Genomic DNA, 19,423 nt, shown 5'->3' on the forward strand with positions numbered 1-19,423 from the left:
ACTTAAAAGCCTCCCCCCTCTTTTTGTACTTTCTTTTCATCTTCCACAGGAAGAAAGTGATATTATAAACATTGAGCTTCATGCTGGCCTCAGTAAAGTGGCCCATTTCCTCCTGCAATTGTGTACTCTTCTCTGCATGTTGGTTGGATAATTCTTAGGCCTGACAGTGGAACAGCTCCGCTACCTTGGACAGTTTTAAACTGGCAGCTCTGAAGTGCCCCGAAAGTGCTTTTCTGTTTCCAGGGTGACTGATTGCAGCCCTCCAGTGGGGAGAGGTTTGCGCTTCTCCCATGACAGAAACCTCGACTGTCTCCTTAGCAGTCTTTCGCGGTCTGTCCCAGTTCCAGGAAACTTGGCTTTGAGGAGTGTGTGGGGAACCTCCCACGGCAGCCACCTTTCTAGGCATCTCTGGCTGCAGAGCTCAGTGTAGGATAAAGAGGACAGTGCAGAACGCTCAGTGACCGAGCAGGGAGAGCCCTGCGCCCCTCGTACACCCTACATTGTGGCTAAGCTACCCAGAGAAGGTCTCCATGGATCTTGATGCAAAAAAGTCTGGCCACGGTATAGGACCGGGGGGACTTACAAGTTGGGCCACAACATATAAAATCTCTGCATTGGAGTTATTTTAGAAAAGACCTGCCTTTCATACTTCCTTCTATGGATGTTTTTTGGGGGAGGTAATATTTTAGTGAAGCAGAATTCTCAAAGTTGATGACATCATTTTAATGGTTTCCAAGTATAAATTTCATTAAGAGCCTTGCAAAACATCCTGTGACGGTATGCATTGCAACTTGGAATTCTGGTTTTTTTTTTTATTCTTTATTTAAATAACCTGTAGTTGAGAGTGAAGAGATTACGTCTGTTGAGATTCTGTGCATATTCCTTGTGAGAGTTCATACCTCGAATGCCTTGAACAGGGTTGCCCGTGTTGGGACCGCTTTGCCCCACCGCTATGTAAGAGAGCACCTGGTTAAATTTATCTTAAGTTCAGGATTGTGTCTAAAAAGGGAGGGATACCTAAGGCTTTGAACTCTCACAAGAGGAGTTCAGGGAATTTGGGGGTGTCCCTGGGATGCTCAATTATAGGATGCTTTTCCCTGCACTCCAGAACTTGGCTCAGAGGGGGAGAAAGATGAGCAGGCTGGATGTTTGGGAATGAGGTTGGGTAGGACAGGGCTTTAGGTTTATGGCATAGGTTTAGAGCACCAAAGCCCTAGCCCACAGCCCACTAACCTTTTGCTCTCCCCTTGGGCGTGCTTAACATACGGATGCCAGACCTTAGAAGTGGTGAACTTCACACAATGTCAGAAATTCTACTCACACTCTTAAAAATGGAAACCTCAGAGCATTGATGGTGAAACAGAAGGAAAGGAAACCTAGAAAATCCATCCCATGTCTTCTACTATTATATGCAGATACAGGTGAGAATGGCAACAGGTCAGTGTGATGAGAATTAGAAGCAAAAAGAGAAGCATCTTCTGGAATTTCCTGCCTTTGCTATTTGCCTGAGTCCCCAGGTTGTAACTTTGGCCCATCCTGGAAGTATGGGGCACCCTTTGTGTACCCTATGAGGACATTGGATTTCCCATGGCAACTTGTCGAAATGATAAAATTGTAGAAAGTCATATTGCGTCACTGATGGGAATGAAGCAATAGATTTATTTATCATGAGGAGTAGCTTTGATGTTAATCTGCATATACGTGACAGACGGCTTGGTTACTGTTGGGCCAATGAGAAAAGCACTGTGTGAGGGAAGGTGCCAGTTATACGTTTGTTGTGTTAGGTTCCTTTTGCAGGATGCTGAGTTGAAGCAATAAAGGACAATTGGGCAAAGCTGGAGGGCTCTTAGTTGCCACTCGTTCTCATCGGCTGTCCATGGGATTTTAATTCTGAAGGTTACCCCCCGCCATCATGTCTATGTTATAATGCAGTGACCTGCTATAGTTATCACTGGATCATTTAAAAGATGTGCAAGCATTTTTGTACGATGGGTCATGGGTCTTTCATTCCTGTGTAATTTGTAAGACAAAGTCATATTTAACTGGATGTTTAAGAACAAGCTAGTAAAATACTAATATAACTGAATAAAACTGTTTAGTTGATTTCTACAGAAACAAGCTTTGATGAAATTCTTTCTTTCTTCCTATTTCTTATTGAGATATAATTCACATAGCAAACAGTTCAGCCCATCTTGGTGAGTTTTTTGTTAGCCCCTGAAGGGAGAATTCTTTGTGGGGATGTACAATGCCTGAAACACTGAATCCATGGACAGCAGTGAACAGTGCCCCTGAGAGGTGACTAATACCTTCTGGCACCTAAGACTAGGGTTAGTGCTGGCAACAGATAAGCTGTGGTCATTGTAAGAGAATTGAAATAGGGGCGCCTGGGTGGTGCCATTGGTTGAGTGTCCGACTCTTGGTTTCGGCCCAGGTCGTGATCTCGGCATCCTGGGATTGAGCCCCGTGTCGGACTCCGTGCTACTTGAGACTCCCTGTCCCTCTCCCTGTCCCTCTCCCTCTCCCTCTGCCCCTCCCCCCCAAATAAAAAATCTTAAAAAAAAACAAAACCCAAAGCAATAATAATTATGTGGATTTGGGTCCTGGCTCTCCTCCTCACTGTCATGGCATTGTTGTGAGTGCATCCTTGTTCAGTTCTGATTTCCCATGTCCTTGTACTGCCTTTATTCTGGGCTCCCTTCCCTTTGGGATATGCCAGTGAGGGGAAGCCATGTTAATGCTGGCTGCCTGTTTCCTCTGTGTTTAAGGGATCGCCCCCATGGAATACCCTTGGTTTAGCTCCTCTGCCCTGCACCAAATGCCAGCCTTGACTTTCAGCTCTGGGCAGCAACTGCTGTTTTGGGGAGGATGTTCTTCTCATGTTCTTCCTGGGTGGGTGGGTGATAGAGGAATTCTTTATTTGCACCCGTGTTTGCTGGGAATACTGTGTGCCTAGGGGAGAAGGAGACGGGGGAAGCCAGGGAGAGGAGGGTGAGCAGGCAGCCTGTCTTCAAGGAGCTATCCAGTGAACATTTGTAGAATGGTACATTTGGGCAAATATTAATAAACTAGATCTTGTGCTACACAATAGTCTCCGGAGGCATTCCAGCAAGAGCTGTAAACAATACCCTGGCTCATTCCACCCCGGAGGTCCTGACTGAATTGCTCTGGAAGGTGCGCTGGGCATGCTCCCCAGGTGATTGCTATATGCCGCTCAAGTACTCAAGCTCAAGTACTAATTCGACCGGGTTTGCAGCTGCCCGCCTGCCACCCATGCTTTGGAGAACTCTTTTGCATAACTGGAAAAGTTGCAATTTTAGAATCCTAGAACCCGAAACTTCTACCTGAATCATCCTGGACGGAGATTAGGTGGGGGCTGAGCTCCCCCACTGAAGCCTTGTTCAGGGCCCAACAGCCTTTATTTCGAGAGAGAGGAGGTGTCTTTCTGCTTGGAGAAGCTGGAGAGACAGAAACTTTTTTTTTTTTTTCTTAAAATATATGGGTATCTATCATTATCTAGAAAGTTGCCTTAGGGCCAGTTTTTAACAGAGCCAGAAAGAATCTTAGCTTATAAAATCATCTTCTGGAAATGGCAGAGGAAGTATAGTTTACTTAAGTGGGGGCTGTGATAATTAGCCTTGTATTTGGGGCAAAATGCCTTTCATTTTTCTGTATCTCCCTCTCCTTATTTGTAAGCTTCTTGCAGAGTAGTTATGAACACAGGCTTTGATCCACACTGCCTGGTTCAAATCCCAGCTCTGCCATTTTCAAGCTGTGCCAAAGCTGTGCAATCTCAGATGAGTTACTTAACCTCTCTGGGCCTCTTTTGTCTGGGCTGTTTCATAGGAATGCTAATAGCCCTTACTTACCATGTGGGAGGATTAAATACATCAGACAAATGCCTGGCATGTGGGGAGCACTCAGAATATGTTAGCAATTGTCATTATGGGTGTTTTGAGCGTTCAGTGAGCTGTCATATGTGTAGAGCAGTCTGGGGGAAGGAGAGATGTAATTCACGTGTGACAGTTCATTAACCAAGAAGGACACCTTTAGGCGGAACAGATGTCAGACAGGTCTCTCTTGTGAGAGGTAACTTCATCTGCCTTGCCTTTTAAACTGTGCTCCGAAGAGCACAGAACAGGTGGCCGCGTTTTGCCGCAGTCTGCATGAGATGAACCCCTCTGACCCGAGCCCATCTCCTCAGGACACCACGGGGCCTCAGCTGGCCACCATGAGGCAGCTCACGGACGCCGACAAGCTGCGCAAGGTGATCTGCGAGCTCCTGGAGACGGAGCGCACCTACGTGAAAGTACGTCTTGCTGGTCTACCTTCCTTTCCTGCAGGGCCTGCCTTCCCTCCTCGTTTTGAATGAGGGACTTTGTGGGCTTACACTAGATTTGGTCTCCTGTGGAATCTGGCCTTTCTTCTGAACATCCAGATCTCCTGCATCTTAAGCAAGCACATCAATTCTTAGAGCAGTTCATCGACATTTGTAATTGATCAATCCAGAAAGGAGATGATGGTGAATATTCATTGAGCCTTCTGACCTTTCTAAATCTGTTGATGGGCTACTACTAAAATTGAATTTAGTTTTTGAAAGATTTAAAGGTATTATTTTCAGTATCTAATTTGAGTCTAGGCAGAGGGTGTCTGTTTTCTTTGTATTCTCATTTGTGTTCATATATTTAGTTATATTCCTGTAACTATATAATTTATTCCTATATAATTCATAATGTCTATATAATACATATAACTAATAATGCATACATTATGCATACATTACAATACACACATTGTAATACATTCCTATGACTATAATGGTTATCTATTCCTGTAACTATATAATTTAGTTATATGTCACAACAGTGTGATCTGTTTTTAATCTATTTAGTCTTTAACTCAGGGGTCAGCAAATTATGGCCCTTAGGCCCCAAACAGCACTCTGCCTGTTTTGACAAAGTTTTATTGGAACACGGCCACACACATTCATTTATGTGTTGTCTGTGCTGCCATGACAGTTGTGACAGAGGCCGCATGGCCTGCAGAGTCTAAAAATATTACTGAAAAGATTGGCTCACTCCTGCTTTAAGGGAACTTAATGACCTAAAGACTGTATGTAATGTTAGCATTTGGGACATAGCCAGTTTTTTTCTCCTTTAGATTCCTTCTAGGCTTTTAGACGTGCTAATGAGATATCCTTTCAACCCTTAGGACTTAAACTGTCTCATGGAGAGATACCTAAAACCTCTTCAAAAAGAAACTTTCCTCACCCAAGATGAGGTATGGTGGAAATCGTCTAAACTTTGTGAGGGTCCCACTGCAGCTTGACTTGGTGAAGAGGAGGGAGTGAGGCACACGCGCAGTACTGAAAACATTTGGAATTCGCTTAATTGTAATAAATAGATGAAATGATTGCGTGTTATGCTCTTGGCTTGCACCCAGGGAGTAAGGAGCGGCCCCACCCCCTGCCCCAATCCCCCCTCCCCCGGTGGTGGGCTCATGATCTTAATTTATAAGTAGTGATAGAAAAACTTTGAAATCAGAAGCAGATAAAGTTTCTGAACACCAGTGAAATATGGGGTGGCTTAAATTCTTTTCCGTTTTCCAGCTTGATGTGCTCTTTGGAAATCTAACCGAAATGGTAGAGTTTCAAGTAGAATTTCTGAAAACTCTAGAAGATGGAGTGAGACTGGTACCCGATTTGGAAAAGCTTGAGAAAGTCGATCAATTCAAGGTAAGTCGTCCAGTGATGTCAGGTGGCCTCCTCCTGTCGCGGGTGGGTTATTCTGTAGGTCAAGTGGAACCTCCTGAGAACACATGGCAAGAGGCGTAGGCTGTCTTTGGTGTTGAGTCTTCCTTGGACCTCCAGTGGGGTCAGTTGCTGAGGGGACTGATACTGAGAGGGGAACCTTGTCTGGCTAGGGTGACACTAGTGCCATCAACTTGTATGAAACTGCTGCTCCTGCTGGCTTCTACTCTGGAAGGTAGACCAACCTTGACCTTTTGTTCTGTTGACGGGGGGCCCTTTAACACTTGCTATTAGCAAATGTTTCCCAGGAAACAAGTTAATTTATCACGTTCTGGGAAACTTTGCTTAATGGAAACGCTTATCATGACCCAGGAGGAAGACAGTCTTCCAGCACACGGTGTCCTTCTTGCCTTAATGAGGATTTATGACTAGTACCTCGGCGAGGATGCTTACAGCTTATTTCCCCCTCCTTGGCTGGCTCTCCTTTCTTAAGGGTACTTCCTGTGCGGGCCTCCAACCGGCAGAGCTCCTCGATTCTTGCACAGTGGTGTTGGCTTCTCGTATAATTAAAAAAAAAAAAAGATTAATTCAGGTGTAATTGACACGTGATACGCCGCATCTATTCACATTGTACAATGTGCTGAGTCTTGCCATACGTATACACCTGTGAAACCATCACAATCAGGATAATGAGCATCGAATTCAGCCCTTGAAGGTGTTTCCCTGCTCTTTTGTGATTCCTCTCTCCCGCCTCTTACTAGCCTGTCAGCCACAGGCAACCAGGAGCTCTTTGTTTCAGATTCGTTTGCATTCTGGAATTTTATGCAAGGGGGATCAGGCAGCATATACTCTTTTTTTTTTAACGTGGCACACTTTACTTGGTATGATCATGTTGCCTTCCATCCACGTGGCTGCATATATCAATCTCTCGCTCCGTGGTGTCCCATCGTACGGGGGTAGTACGCTTTGTGGCCCTTTCACCTTTGCTGGGCATTTGGGCTGTTTCCAGTTTCAGGAAATTACAAGTAAAGCTGCTATGCAAATTTGTATATAAATGTTAGTATGGATATCTGCTTTCTTTTGGCCAAATACCTAGGAATTGAGATGGTTGGATCACATGGTTATACCAGTGCACATTCCCACCAGAGGCTCCTAATGAAGAGGTCATGGTCCCTTTTAATAATTTTAGCCATTCTAATAGGTGTATAGTGGCACCTCGTTGGAGCTTTCATTTTAATTTCCCTTATGACAGGACAATGAGCATCTTCTGATATGCTAATTTGCCTTTTATATATCCTCTTTGGTGAAGTGTCTGTTCAAATCATGTGCCCATTGACTCTGTTGTTTGGTTGTTTCCTTACTGTGAGTCTGGAGAGTTCTTTCTGTATTCTGAATATAATTCCTTTATCAGAACCCGGATTTGTAATATTTTCTTCTTGTACAGCATCTCTCAAAGATCCGAAATTTTAAATTTTGATGAAGTCCAGTTTTTCAAATCTTTTCTTTTTTTGGGTCATACTTTTGGTATCATGTCTGTGAAATTTTTGCCTAAACTTGGGTCCTAAGGATTTTCTCCTTTTTTCTCCCAGAAGCTTTGTAGGTTGGGTATACGCATTTCGGTCTCTAATCTGTTGTGAATTGATTTGTTAGGGTGTGATGTCGGAATCAAAGTCATCTTTTTTCCATACGAATGATCTTTCTAGTGCTATTTGCCGAAATGACTATCCTTCTATCCCCTTGGACTGTTTTACTTTTGCACTGGTGTTGGAGTCAGGTGCGATTGTCTATATATGCAGGGCCCCCATATACTTCGACCTCTTCTAGAGCTTGCAGAAATCTGGCTGAGTGCTGTTGGCATACACGTTTAGGGACTGGGGTGAAGGCTGTTCTTTCTATATATGTTTTTGTATGTCACTGCTTCTCTGCAACAGAAGCTATTCAGTATACACACCCACGTTCATACACTTAGCATAAGAATATATATTTATATATACTCAGATATTTTTATTTGGAGATAATTTGAGACTTATGGAAAGGTTGCAAGAATAGTCTGAAGAATTTCTGGATATCCTTTACCCAGATTTCCCAAACATGAACTTTTGACCACATTTGCTTTATTCTTTATCTTCCTATCACTGATGTGTGTGTGTGTGTGTGTGTGTGTGTGTGTGTGTGCGCTCACACGCGTAATATAATTTTTTTTCTTGAAGTACTGAACAGTTTAGTTGCAGGCATAATACCCCTTTAACCCTAATTACTGCTTACAGTTCATATTTTGTGTGTTCAAATGCTGCTTGGATGAGTTAATTTTCTCCCCTCTTCGTCTTCAAGGTGGTTATGCGGTCCATTTGAAATACAGCTTGGTTTGTTTGTGTTTGTAATGATAACATGTATTTTCTAAATTACATTGATTAGGACAGTTAGAACTCATGACAGGGGCCAGTAATTTGTTAGTTAATCAGAAAATTGCTTAGTGAGGATCATAATAAAAATGGATGTAGACATTCCTTAAAACACTTGGTTGTTTTTTTTTTTTTTAAGATTTTATTTGAGAGACAGAGAGAGGGAGAGTGCATGAGCAGGGGGAGGGGCAGAGGGAGAGGAAGAAGCAAACTCCCCGCTGAGCAGAGAGCCTGACATGGGGCTCGATCCCAGGACCCTGAGAACATGACCTGAGCTGAAGGCAGATGCTTAACTGACTGAGCCACCCAGGTGCCCCACAACACCTGGTTTTACTCTAAGACATCCAGCGTTGATTATAGTCACTTAGCAGTCTCTTGTTGTGAGGCCAGTTGTGTGGGGTTAGGTCTGGTTAATCGCTTGAGGAAAGTTAGATGGACAGAACTTGATGTGGACATGGCTGCATTGTAGAGCAGAGTTATTCTAGAAGGGACTGGTGCATGGATTCTTTCAGTGAGCTGTTTCTAAATTCCATTCGAGTGGGACTCTCTTCCTTCAGTGTCCTGGTTTATGGCAACACCTGACAATCTCCATTCTGTCACTAAGGCAAGACAGCTGATGCGTACTGAATATTCACGGCCCGGGGGCTTGTTTCTAGCACCTCTGAGTTGGCTTCTGGATTGTCAGCGTTTGCTCCCAAAACTATTGCTGTCAGTTACACCATTGCTACTTGGTTTAAATCCTGTTTGTATATTTGGCCCAAAATACAAAAACTCGTTAAAATATTCAAACTGCGTTGCCTAGAACACTGCGCTTGCTCTCTCTCTCTCTCTCTTAAATGAAAAAAAAAAAAAAAGAAATCTTTAAAAAAAAACCAGAATTAAAAAAAATTAAAAACCCGAGTTTAATATGCGTAAGGATACTCTGTATCCTCTATATTTTACACACATATATGTATATATACCCAAATACATATACAATAAGTCTCAGAAAAATATCCTCTGTATATTTCACATTGATCTAGTCTTGTTCGGAGAGGCTCAGTATTTGGAAAAAAAATCAGTTCTGAGGTCAAACAAGTTTTGATAAAATATCCCCTTGGGAATTTGCAATGTCCGTCAGCCAGTGAGAGGCTCTGTGACACCCTCCAGAAGGGCAGCTTTGGGGAAATGCAGTCTTTGTGTGTAAACCCCTCATACTTGTGTCCACGTTGTGCCCTGAGATCATTTTTTGAGGCCAGAAAAATAAATGAATACTTTATAATTAATGTTTTATCTGTGGCTGCCTGTATGGTGAACCCTAAGTAAGTAGTAAGTTAAACAGACAAATGACCTAATAGGGTTAATGCGAGGGGTTGCAGTTAAACCTTTTTCTTCCACATCTTTTCTTGTTTAATTATTGAGTGTTTCTCGAAGGATAACTGTATCAGCAGAGTCAGACTGTCCCTGCTGGGACCCTCTCAGCCAGGGTGGTGAGGCTGGGAGGGGGTGGGGCTTGAAAGGGAGAGGAGGAGGAGTGGAACGTGTAGGAAACTAATGTGGGTCTCTAGTTTCGCATTCTGGGTGGTTCCAAATAAACTTTTTGTTGTTAGTAGACAGTCTATCAGAATTCTGTGCATACGGGGGCGCCTGGGTGGCACAGCGGTTAAGTGTCTGCCTTCAGCTCAGGGCGTGATCCCGGCGTTCTGGGATCGAGCCCCACGTCAGGCTCCTCTGCTGTGAGCCTGCTTCTTCCTCTCCCACTCCCCCTGCTTGTGTTCCCTCTCTCGCTGGCTGTCTCTATCTCTGTTGAATAAATAAATAAAATCTTTAAAAAAAAAAAAAAAGAATTCTGTGCATTGTTCATTAGATAAATTACACATTGAAATCCAAAACTTTTTTTTTCCTGGAACCTCACTTTTAATTCTAAGCCTGAATTAATCAGTCGCACTCTCTCTCTGAACAAGACTAAATCAATGTGAAACATATCGAGGATATTTTTCTGAGACTTGTATATATATTTGGGTATATATACATAAATGTATTATGTAAAATGTAGAGGGTGCAGAGTATCCTTAGGCATATTAAATTCTGGGTTCTTTACTTTTTAAATTTTTTTTTTTAAAGATTTTATTTATTTATTCGACAGAGATAGAGACAGCCAGCGAGAGAGGGAACACAAGCAGGGGGAGTGGGAGAGGAAGAAGCAGGCTCATAGCGGAGGAGCCTGATGTGGGGCTCGATCCCATAACGCTGGGATCACGCCCTGAGCTGAAGGCAGACACCCAACCGCTGTGCCACCCAGGCGCCCCTACTTTTTTAATTTTTTTAATTCTGGGTTTTTTTTTAAGATTTATTTATTTTTTTTTATTTTAGAGAGAGAGAGAGCGAGTGCAAACAGGGGCAGGAGCAGAGGGAGAGGGAGAGAGAGAATCTCAAGCAGACTTTGCACTGAGCAGGGAGCCCATCTCGGGGCTGGATTCCATGACCCTGAAGTCATGACCTGAGCCGAAATCAAGTCAGCCGCTCAACTGACTGAGCCACCCAGGCATCCCAAGGCATATTAAATTCTAATGGAAGGCCTTCACTCCCAGGGTCAGGCCTGTTTCTCTCATCCTCACCTCCGCGCTAGGAGAGGGTGGAGTTAGTGACCGGGGACACGTGTCTTCTATTTTTGGGGCGTATGCATTTCCTGCCTCTACTTGGTGTGTCACTTCAAACTCCCAACTGGAGCTAATGAGAGGTCGTAGGAGCCTTCTGCCTTTTCCAAAATGCCATCGGTATTTTCTCATTAACATTCGCACATCCCAGCTGGGGCACTTAAAGACCCGAGGCCGGAAAAGCAGTATGACATCTCCAGTGTAATTAGCGAGAAGGCCAGCTCGGACCCCGAGCACGCAAATGTGTGAGCCCTCACGCATTCCAATAGGCAGTTTCAGGCCATTGGTGAGCAGAGAGAGGCTGTGACAGGTGTGAACGGTGCTGACTTTCGGGGAGGGTCAGGCAGATGTGAGCTCCCTCTGTGGCCTGCTGATATTTCCCGATGAGGGTGAGCGTGAGCTAACTGCGGTTTTTCTCATTAAATCCAGAAAGTGCTGTTCTCTCTGGGGGGATCCTTTCTGTATTACGCTGACCGCTTCAAGCTGTACAGTGCCTTCTGCGCCAGCCACACGAAGGTCCCCAAGGTCCTGGTGAAAGGTAGGCGGGTGAGGACTGGGGGGCAGGGGGGCTTATCCGTTGTAGATTCACATTGGGGTGGCTGGTGGCTGGTCAGGGGCGTTTGGACAGAAATCCAAGAATCGTTGATGTGCCAGATAGACGTTCCTCAAGTAAGGGTGAAATGCGTGACTGTCTTTTATTTTTGTTTTGAATTAAACTCTGTGCCCAACGTGGGGCTCACACTCACAATACTTGGGTCAAGAGTTGCACGCTCTACTGACTGGGCCAGCCAGGCACCCTGATATCTTGAATTAACTGTCTTGTCAGTTTTCTTATTTATTTCTTTTTAAAGTTTTATTTATTTATTTGAGAGAGAGAAAGAGAGAGCATAAGCAGGGGTAGGTGCAGAGGGAGAGGGAGAAGCAGACTCCCCACTGAGCAGGGAGCCTGATGCGGGGCTCGATCCCAGGACCCTGGGATCATGACCTGAGTGGAAGGCACATGCTTAACTGACTGAGCCACCCAGGCACCCCTTGTCACTTTTCTTATAATTCAAGTTTTGACTCAGCTATTTGGGGCCAGAATTACTGGGTCATTTTGCAATTATGTAAAAACAGGGTGATGGGGGGGCTTTAGAAATTCCCTGCTGTATTCCTAATTTTCACTCATTTCTTTATAGCTTCACACACTTCATACACCTTTTGGTTGCATTCCATCTTTCCCTCACCTGTTTTTGGTCCTAGGTGTGTGATAATAGCCACCCCCACCACTATGAAAGTTTCCGTTCATGAGAATCACTCGACTTGCAGTTATATTTTGCAGGGAACAGAGTGGAATTTTAAATGGCAGGCTCCTTGGGGCGCCTGGGTGGCTCAGCCGTTAAGCGTCTGCCTTCGGCTCAGGGCGTGATCCCAGCGTTCTGGGATCGAGCCCTGCATCAGGCTCCTCCGCTGGGAGCCTGCTTCTTCCTCTCCCACTCCCCCTGCTGTGTTCCCACTCTCGCTGGCTGTCTCTCTCTCCATCAAATAAATAAAATCTTTTAAAAAATAAATAAATAAATAAATAAATAAATAAATGGCAGGCTCCTTTTCCTCAGTGTTCTGGGAAGATGATGGCTCATTCTGAGAGTCTCCAGAAAGCTGTTTTGCTTCCCTAGTTCTGCATGTGATGTTGGTGATAGGTAAAGGGATTTAAAAAAAAAAAAAAAAGGCCCCGGGAAACAGTATAAGCAGTAGAAAGTTTGAATGCAGAGAATCTCTGGAAATCAGCCTGCTCAGTCTTCACACTCCCGTCTGGCTGTCATGTGCACAGCTGCTGATCTAGTCCCTGAATACGTAAATAATTGATACATGTTTTGCTTTCCTGCCAGAGAGAATGAGCTTGACTTAATTTAAAACCTATTAAGGAAATATTAGTACAATGCAGGTCTCTGGGTAACAGAAGAGCCTGGCCCAGATAATGACATACTTAATGGCTGGGACAGTTCACACGACAGAATCTGCGTGAGCACAGAAATGTAAAGGGCACCTGGGAATCTCCTAGTCCTGCTGTCTGGCCTGGACTCTGTCTTCACATGTGCTGTATTGGTCCTATCGTTCTGCCTTCGCATTTCTTTTTAAACCTTAACTGAATGCCGATTGTTACGAGATCATTAATGTAACAACTTTAGAGCCTTTTGCTCTGCCGGAAAAGTATATACACGTTACAGTCCTTAGAGTAAGTTGTGTTATTTCTAATCACTCAATTAGATTAAAGTCTGCCCCTGCAGGTTTTTCTTAATTCAATAACATCATTTTTTTGCACCTGAAAAATATTACTTGTCTTTCCAAACGATCCCTTAAAACCTGAGGTATGACCTACATTTTTCTAATGGCCAGATGTGCCAAGAGGGTGAAGAGAAAGAACTCTTTGAGAACAGAAAGTACCCGTCTCTGACTCTTAACAGGCTCACAGCGAGGCTGGATGGGAGGGACACTCCTTTAGTTCACGAGGAATTGAGAACCATGCCTTCTTTTGTTCTGACGTGAAATACAGCTGATGGGTTAAATGTCCCTGGTAGACGTGGACCGGTACTTGGGACGTCCCACGGAAGCCACAGCATCCTCGTGCATCGGCTCTGGGCTGAGCCTCGCTTCCCTGACACATAGGCCATTCATTCCCGGTGCCCTTTCTCTTCACAGATTTCTTCTTCGAAAGGAAGAGAAATGGTGGCTGAGCCCTTGGAGGCTGATTCCTCTGAATGGGGCTTAACGGGGATGAAAAGACTGTGGTCTTTATGAAGCCACCTTCCCATGATTGCTGTTTTAAAGATAGAATAATCATTTTACAATTCGTGCTGTCCTTTTACCACATGTTCTGGTCTTCACTCACACTGCTCATCCCCAGAGATGGAAATACATTTTTATCAGCTTTTTAAAACACGTGGGCCCACTGTTCAGTCTACTTTGATATATTGTCCTTCTTTTCCCCATTTTTTGCGCTCACTCCCTTCTTCCTGTCCACCATTTCTTTGCACCTGGAAGGCATTAATTAGCCTTGTCTTCCTAATTACCCAGTGGTGGGTACCTCTCTGCTTGTCTGGGGACCCACAACTCCCCAGGGCTGCTCTTCAGCCCAGCTGGGACACAGATAAAAAAACCAGGCTGGTGAGGGAAGAGCTCCCTGAGTTATATGAGGTCAGATGTAAGTTTCCCCGGGAGAGGACTCCGCAGTCCCGGGCAGGCAGGAGGGCCTGCCCTACGATGCTAATAGTGGGTAGCGCTGAATTAACATAGAACAGATCTGAAAAGGCATTCGCTGTGGGAGATCCAGCCCTGCCCCACTTCCCAGAGCTGCAGAGCACTGCCGCCTCAGTCTTGTACTGTTTTTTTTTCTCCTGTCTTTTCTCAGAAAAAAAGGCCCCACCCTCAATGGAAGGCTTAAAAGACTGGGAAAACCAGGGTAAAGAGTGTTTTAAAATGCAGGCTTTCTGATGATTCAGATGACAACAGATCAGAAGACAATTGCCATTGAAAAGATAGCTTGTTCCTCGCAGCTCCCAAGAGGAAGGGGCATGACGTGCCCCATGGGGCCCCACGGGGGAAGTGCCAGGGCCAGTCAGGAAGCAGAAGGAGCGAGGGGGAGATGTGGGCAACTTTATTGTGGTTGCTGCGAGAAAGATGGAGGAAGGCAGGGTAAGCAGATTTGGGATTGGGTCATTTCAGTGGATTCTGGGGTATTGGGCCTGGCCTGGGCTGTCTGGTACCTGGCCCTGAGGCTAGTAGGGCAGGGGAACAGTGGCCTAGAGTGAGAGAGCCCAATAGAAGAGTTAGAGGCATGGGGCGGGGGCCTCCAGGTTGGTTGGTTTGCCTATGAAAGGTGTGCTCCCAGGTGAGTCCTTGACCATCTCTAGGAATTGGCTAGCCCTGGGAGCGGCAGTCCCCAGGGTCTGTAAGGCTCCAGGTGTCAAAATATCAGAATACAAAGACGTTCTTAGTACAAGGAGGATGAACAGCAGCCCCTGAAAACCCCAGTGTGTAGAATTTACAAGGCCTATTATTGCTTTACTCAAACCCCGTTTTTGCCCCCAGATAAATAAGACAGGCCCTTCCAGTTGTCTCTCTAAGGCCCCCACCTTCCTTCTTCCTGCAGCCCACTTTCCACTCAGTCCTGGGGAAGGGCACCTTGGAGTAAGTGAGGGGGATGGTGAGAAGGGGGCATTAAGGGGTTCCACCCTGACAGCCCGTGTTTCTCTCTTCCAGCCAAGACGGACCCGGCTTTCAAGGCGTTCTTAGACGCCCAGAACCCGAAACAGCAGCACTCCGCCACTCTCGAGTCTTACCTCATCAAGCCCATCCAGAGGGTCCTCAAGTACCCGCTTCTGCTGAAGGAGCTCTTTGCCCTGACGGACGCAGAGAGCGAGGAGCACTACCATCTGGACGGTGAGCCCGGGCCCCGAAATCTATCCCCTCGCGCGTGTCCCCACGAGAGCCTCGAAATAGCCTTTCCGTTTCCCACCTCTTTTCTTCCAGTGGCCATCAAGACTATGAACAAGGTTGCAAGTCACATCAATGAAATGCAGAAAATTCATGAAGAATTTGGGGCTGTGTTTGACCAGCTCATTGCTGAGCAGACTGGTGAGAAAAAAGAGGTAAGGATACCCACTTCTCAGGACACGCGGCAGCGAAGCTGGGTTGGTTTCCTTGTCTTTTGAAGGGCTTACTTATCGGTAAAAGGGTTACGAAGCTGTTGTTTCTGTTGGTGGAACTTTCATCCTTCATCCAAGGGTGCACGTGCGTTTTCTTCCTCAGCTGAATTATTTCTTATCTAGGAGCCGTGTTTCTGAGTCTCAGCCCTTACCCCTCGGGACCTCTGGTTTTGTTCCGTTAAGCGTGAGCGTGAACTTCCAAACATAGCTTAGGCAGCTTCTGTAAGCATCATAGAAGGTCAACGCTACATCCCCGGAATTGGAATAACACTTAGCATGTAGTAGGTGCTTGGGTACCGTTTGCTGCATGAATGAAAGTTTCAAATGCCTCTAATAAATCTTTTTTTTTTTTAAGTCTACCTAAAAACCTACTTAGAAGAAACAGTGACAGAAACAGATACACCTGAGAAAAACTTTAGAGCAAACTCTGAGTAGTGCCCGAGTCATTGAGAAGAGCTTATGTGACTAAAAATTCTGATAATACGGAGATGAATCAGAGGGCTATGGTACGTGATAATATTCATCACTGCCTCTGGACATTCAACTGGAATATTCTCCTTGGTTTTGCTTTCTGCCTTAAAAAATAAATAAAGGAGAAAAGCCAGGAGGGAACCAGGCAGAAAATCACTCCTGCTGGGGTGAAGGGGAGAGTTAAAGGCAAGGGGGTGGGGGAAGCTTGGTTGTTTAGCTAGGAGAAAAATAGCCTCATCCTCGAGGTGTACAGGGTTCCCGTCCAGGTTCATTTTTATGTCCTCAGGGAAACAACACAAGTTTTCAGACTGCTAAAAGATCATTTCCAGAAAGAGCTAAAATCTTGGCATCTCCTATAGACATAAAAGCAAACACATATTAAGAAATTTATTTTACTCACGTGATAGGAGGGAGCCAGGCAGGTGTCGTAAGGGTTTGTTGGAAAGGTCGGAATAGCACAGGTGTGTCTATGAAGCGAAGAAGTATTGCGAGGATTTGCGAATGGAGGCGCACTGGTTTCCCCACAGCGGGAGGAAGTCCCCGTCGGGTCAGACGGGACATGCGCTGTCTGCACCTTCCAGATCAGAGGCCACGTGGAGGGCTGGAGTCTCACGGGCTGGGAGCGTGTGCTCTGGAGGAAGAGTTGTTTTCCACTGAAACATGATTTATTTTTCCTGCTGGGGTGGCAAGCAGAGCATGAGCATGCCCTCAATCCACCTGGCAGATAATCAGTCAAGAGCATAGGAAAGGTGGCACTGCGACTCTGGATTTAGTTCTCATTTTTTAATAAAGCTTTTGTAAGAAGGAAAACACGGTATACTTATGAAAAGGCAAAACAACAGAAAAAGGCAAGAAGGAAAGCCATTCACCATCTCAAAACAAAGAACGTACCCCTCTTAATGTTTGGGTATTTTTTTGGTTTTATTTATTTATTTATTTATTTTTATTATATTATGTTCGTCACCATACAGTACATCCCTGGCTTTTGATGTAAAGTTCGACAGTTCATTAGTTGCGTATAACATTGGGTGTTTATTTTGATTAAAAAAGTTATATATCTGCATATGCTTGAATAATTATATTTTGAAAGGTATATTATGCCTTTTTTAATGTTATTTTAAATTATTCAACAGAATCATTTAAATTATTGTGTAATATTTCATGTGTGGCTGAACAATGCTTTACTTAATTCCTATCATTGGACAATTCTCTTGGCTTCATTTATTGACTGCTGTGAGTAATACTGCAAACATTTTTTGTCATAACACTTCTCCCTCCTATATTTTAGTTTATTTCATTTTGACGGAAGTGAATTTTATTCAGTCTTGGAAATGAACGTTTTCATCACATTTCATTATATTGTTCGTTATCTGCCAAACTAGTTTCTGGATGTTAATGACCTTGGGAGCAAAGGACCATTATGCTAAAGGCTAGAAGATGACGTGCATGGTGGATTGCAAAGCATTTAGGAGAAAAAGATGAATATGATTCAAAAGTCAGGGACTGTACAGAGGGCCATGGCTTTGGTGAAACTGCCCGTCCTCTGAAATGAAATTCCGACAGTCAAGTGAGAAATCTTTCCAGCGAGGAACAAAGAGACAAAGTGCTGTACAAAATAGCCTCCTGTGAGCTGAGATTTTGTAAAAAGAAACGTGCAAAAGATGGAAGGGATGGAAGGAGGGACATTTGACTGTTCACCAGTGTTAAGGAGAAGGAAAATCCTATCTCAGTATTCCGATGTCCAAAGCCCAGAAAGATCAAGGCTTGGAAAAGACGGCAAAGACAGCAACAAGAGCTTGTGTTTTAACACTGTGAGACACATAGGAAAGAAGTAGGCTCCCAAAACGGGGCAGAGGTAGGGTGGCCAAAGATGATGGATCACTCAGGGAGAAGGACTCAGTTGCCATGCAGTCTCTCTTTGAGAATGGTCTTGCAACCGGAAGGGATAGAACGGTCTTGATTTCACAAACACAAACCCCGGGGCAGAATGGCTCCTGGGGAGATGGTGCCCAGCTCAGTTACAATTCTATTACACTGCTTACAACGTACGTTGGAATGTTTATGGAAACCCCGGGGCAGACGGTTGGAGGCACGCAAGTTATGTCCTGATTCTCACAGAGGTGATTCCTGGTCATTGTAGTTCCCTTTTAACGGCAGTATCCAGTAAAAACCTAGAATGGATTTATGAGCAGTTTGTAAGCAGTTATGAAGAGGAGCATTTGTCAGTATCTGTTGGGAAAGGTAGGCCGCTATTGAAATGGTAACATTCCAGGGACACGGGGTCCCTGATCCTGTCATCAGCCAGCTTTCCCAAAGGCAGATATGTTCACAGAGAGCAAAGCTGGTTAGGAAACACTGTATGATGAATCTGGGCCTTCAACCTCCTACTGCATGTTAAACCCAAGGAGCTGGGCTGGACCACATGGATCATTCCTTTTGCTCAGGTAGGAGGAAGAAAAGGCCAAAGAGGGCATTTCCCCTTAGAAGAAGAGCTCAAAGGACCCGGGGTGGCAGGACGTCCCAGACCTCTAAGCGGAACTTAGTCTTGCGGTTTGGGCAGAAGATTGAGAAGTCAACGAATAGAAGGCCAGAGGCACTGTTGGCCAGAGGGGCACTCCTGACCCCCTTATTCCATTTGCCTTGTGGAAACTTGAGGCAAACCATGTGGGCTGGGACTGGATCAGTCCAAACAACTCAGCATCTTAGTGCTCGCTACCACATTTATTTTCACACAGGGGTGTGTGGGCCGGCTGAGCTTTGGCCGCTCTTGGCGAGCTCCAGAGCGTAAGGGTCCGGTGTGTTCTAGTCGGACACAACTAGGCTTCTGCGTGCCCTTTCCGCAGCTGGAAGGGGGAGCTCAGGAGGGCTAGTGAAAACTTGTTATGCCGCATCCTTGGCCCAGGGCATGTGGCCAAGCCCAGAGTCATGAGGGACCTGCCTGGTCTAGTGGGAGGTGCTAGAAATATCACACGGCAGAGGGTGCAGACCCAGAATCGTGTTGGAAGGAGGAAGTAGAGTTTGGACAACCATCTGCCCTGGTGACCTTTTAATCACTTTTAAAGACATACCCCTAAGACGGGGGCCAGAATGCTAGCTGGGAGCTTGACCTCTGTGTGTAAGCCCCTTGTGTGGGTGCTTGGGGCCTGGGTGGTAGAGACTATATAGTTTCCTTGGCTGATACTGTCCTGGGAGGTTGGTTGGCTAGTTATTTCATATGTACAAACAATGTAATACGATGGGTGAATTTTTTTTTTTTACTCTTGGCTATACTAGCAATAATACAGGTCAATAATAGAGTAATTATGATAACGATCCCCCAGTCATGACAGCGGCAGCAACACTGCTGTATTTGGTACCATGGAGTCACATCACCAGCATCGTCATCTGGCTTGGTGACTCAGGAAGAGTAATGCCAAATGGCCCTGGGTTCAGCAGAGGGCTGCTCGGTCGCCGCTTTATCTAGAAACCCTGTCAGAGCATAAG

General features: G+C 45.1%; 1 protein-coding gene across 8 annotated transcripts in view; it reads left to right on the plus strand.

The window, feature by feature from the left end:
* The window catches only part of TIAM1 (TIAM Rac1 associated GEF 1), a 369,772-nt gene that overhangs the window by 332,902 nt on the left and 17,447 nt on the right, over positions 1-19,423 (plus strand). For 7 of the 8 annotated variants that reach the window (XM_040621045.1, XM_040621043.1, XM_040621044.1 and 4 more), the window contains 6 exons: positions 4,127-4,306; positions 5,209-5,277; positions 5,606-5,731; positions 11,214-11,322; positions 15,024-15,203; positions 15,294-15,412. In XM_040621045.1, coding sequence (XP_040476979.1) covers positions 4,127-4,306; positions 5,209-5,277; positions 5,606-5,731; positions 11,214-11,322; positions 15,024-15,203; positions 15,294-15,412 — 783 coding nt within the window. The remainder of the gene's footprint in view (positions 1-4,126; positions 4,307-5,208; positions 5,278-5,605; positions 5,732-11,213; positions 11,323-15,023; positions 15,204-15,293; positions 15,413-19,423) is intronic. The other variant, XM_040621049.1, reaches the window with a different exon arrangement.

This window comes from Ursus maritimus, unplaced genomic scaffold (genome assembly GCF_017311325.1).
Source record: "Ursus maritimus isolate PB19 unplaced genomic scaffold, ASM1731132v1 scaffold_4, whole genome shotgun sequence".
Taxonomy (NCBI): domain Eukaryota; kingdom Metazoa; phylum Chordata; class Mammalia; order Carnivora; family Ursidae; genus Ursus; species Ursus maritimus.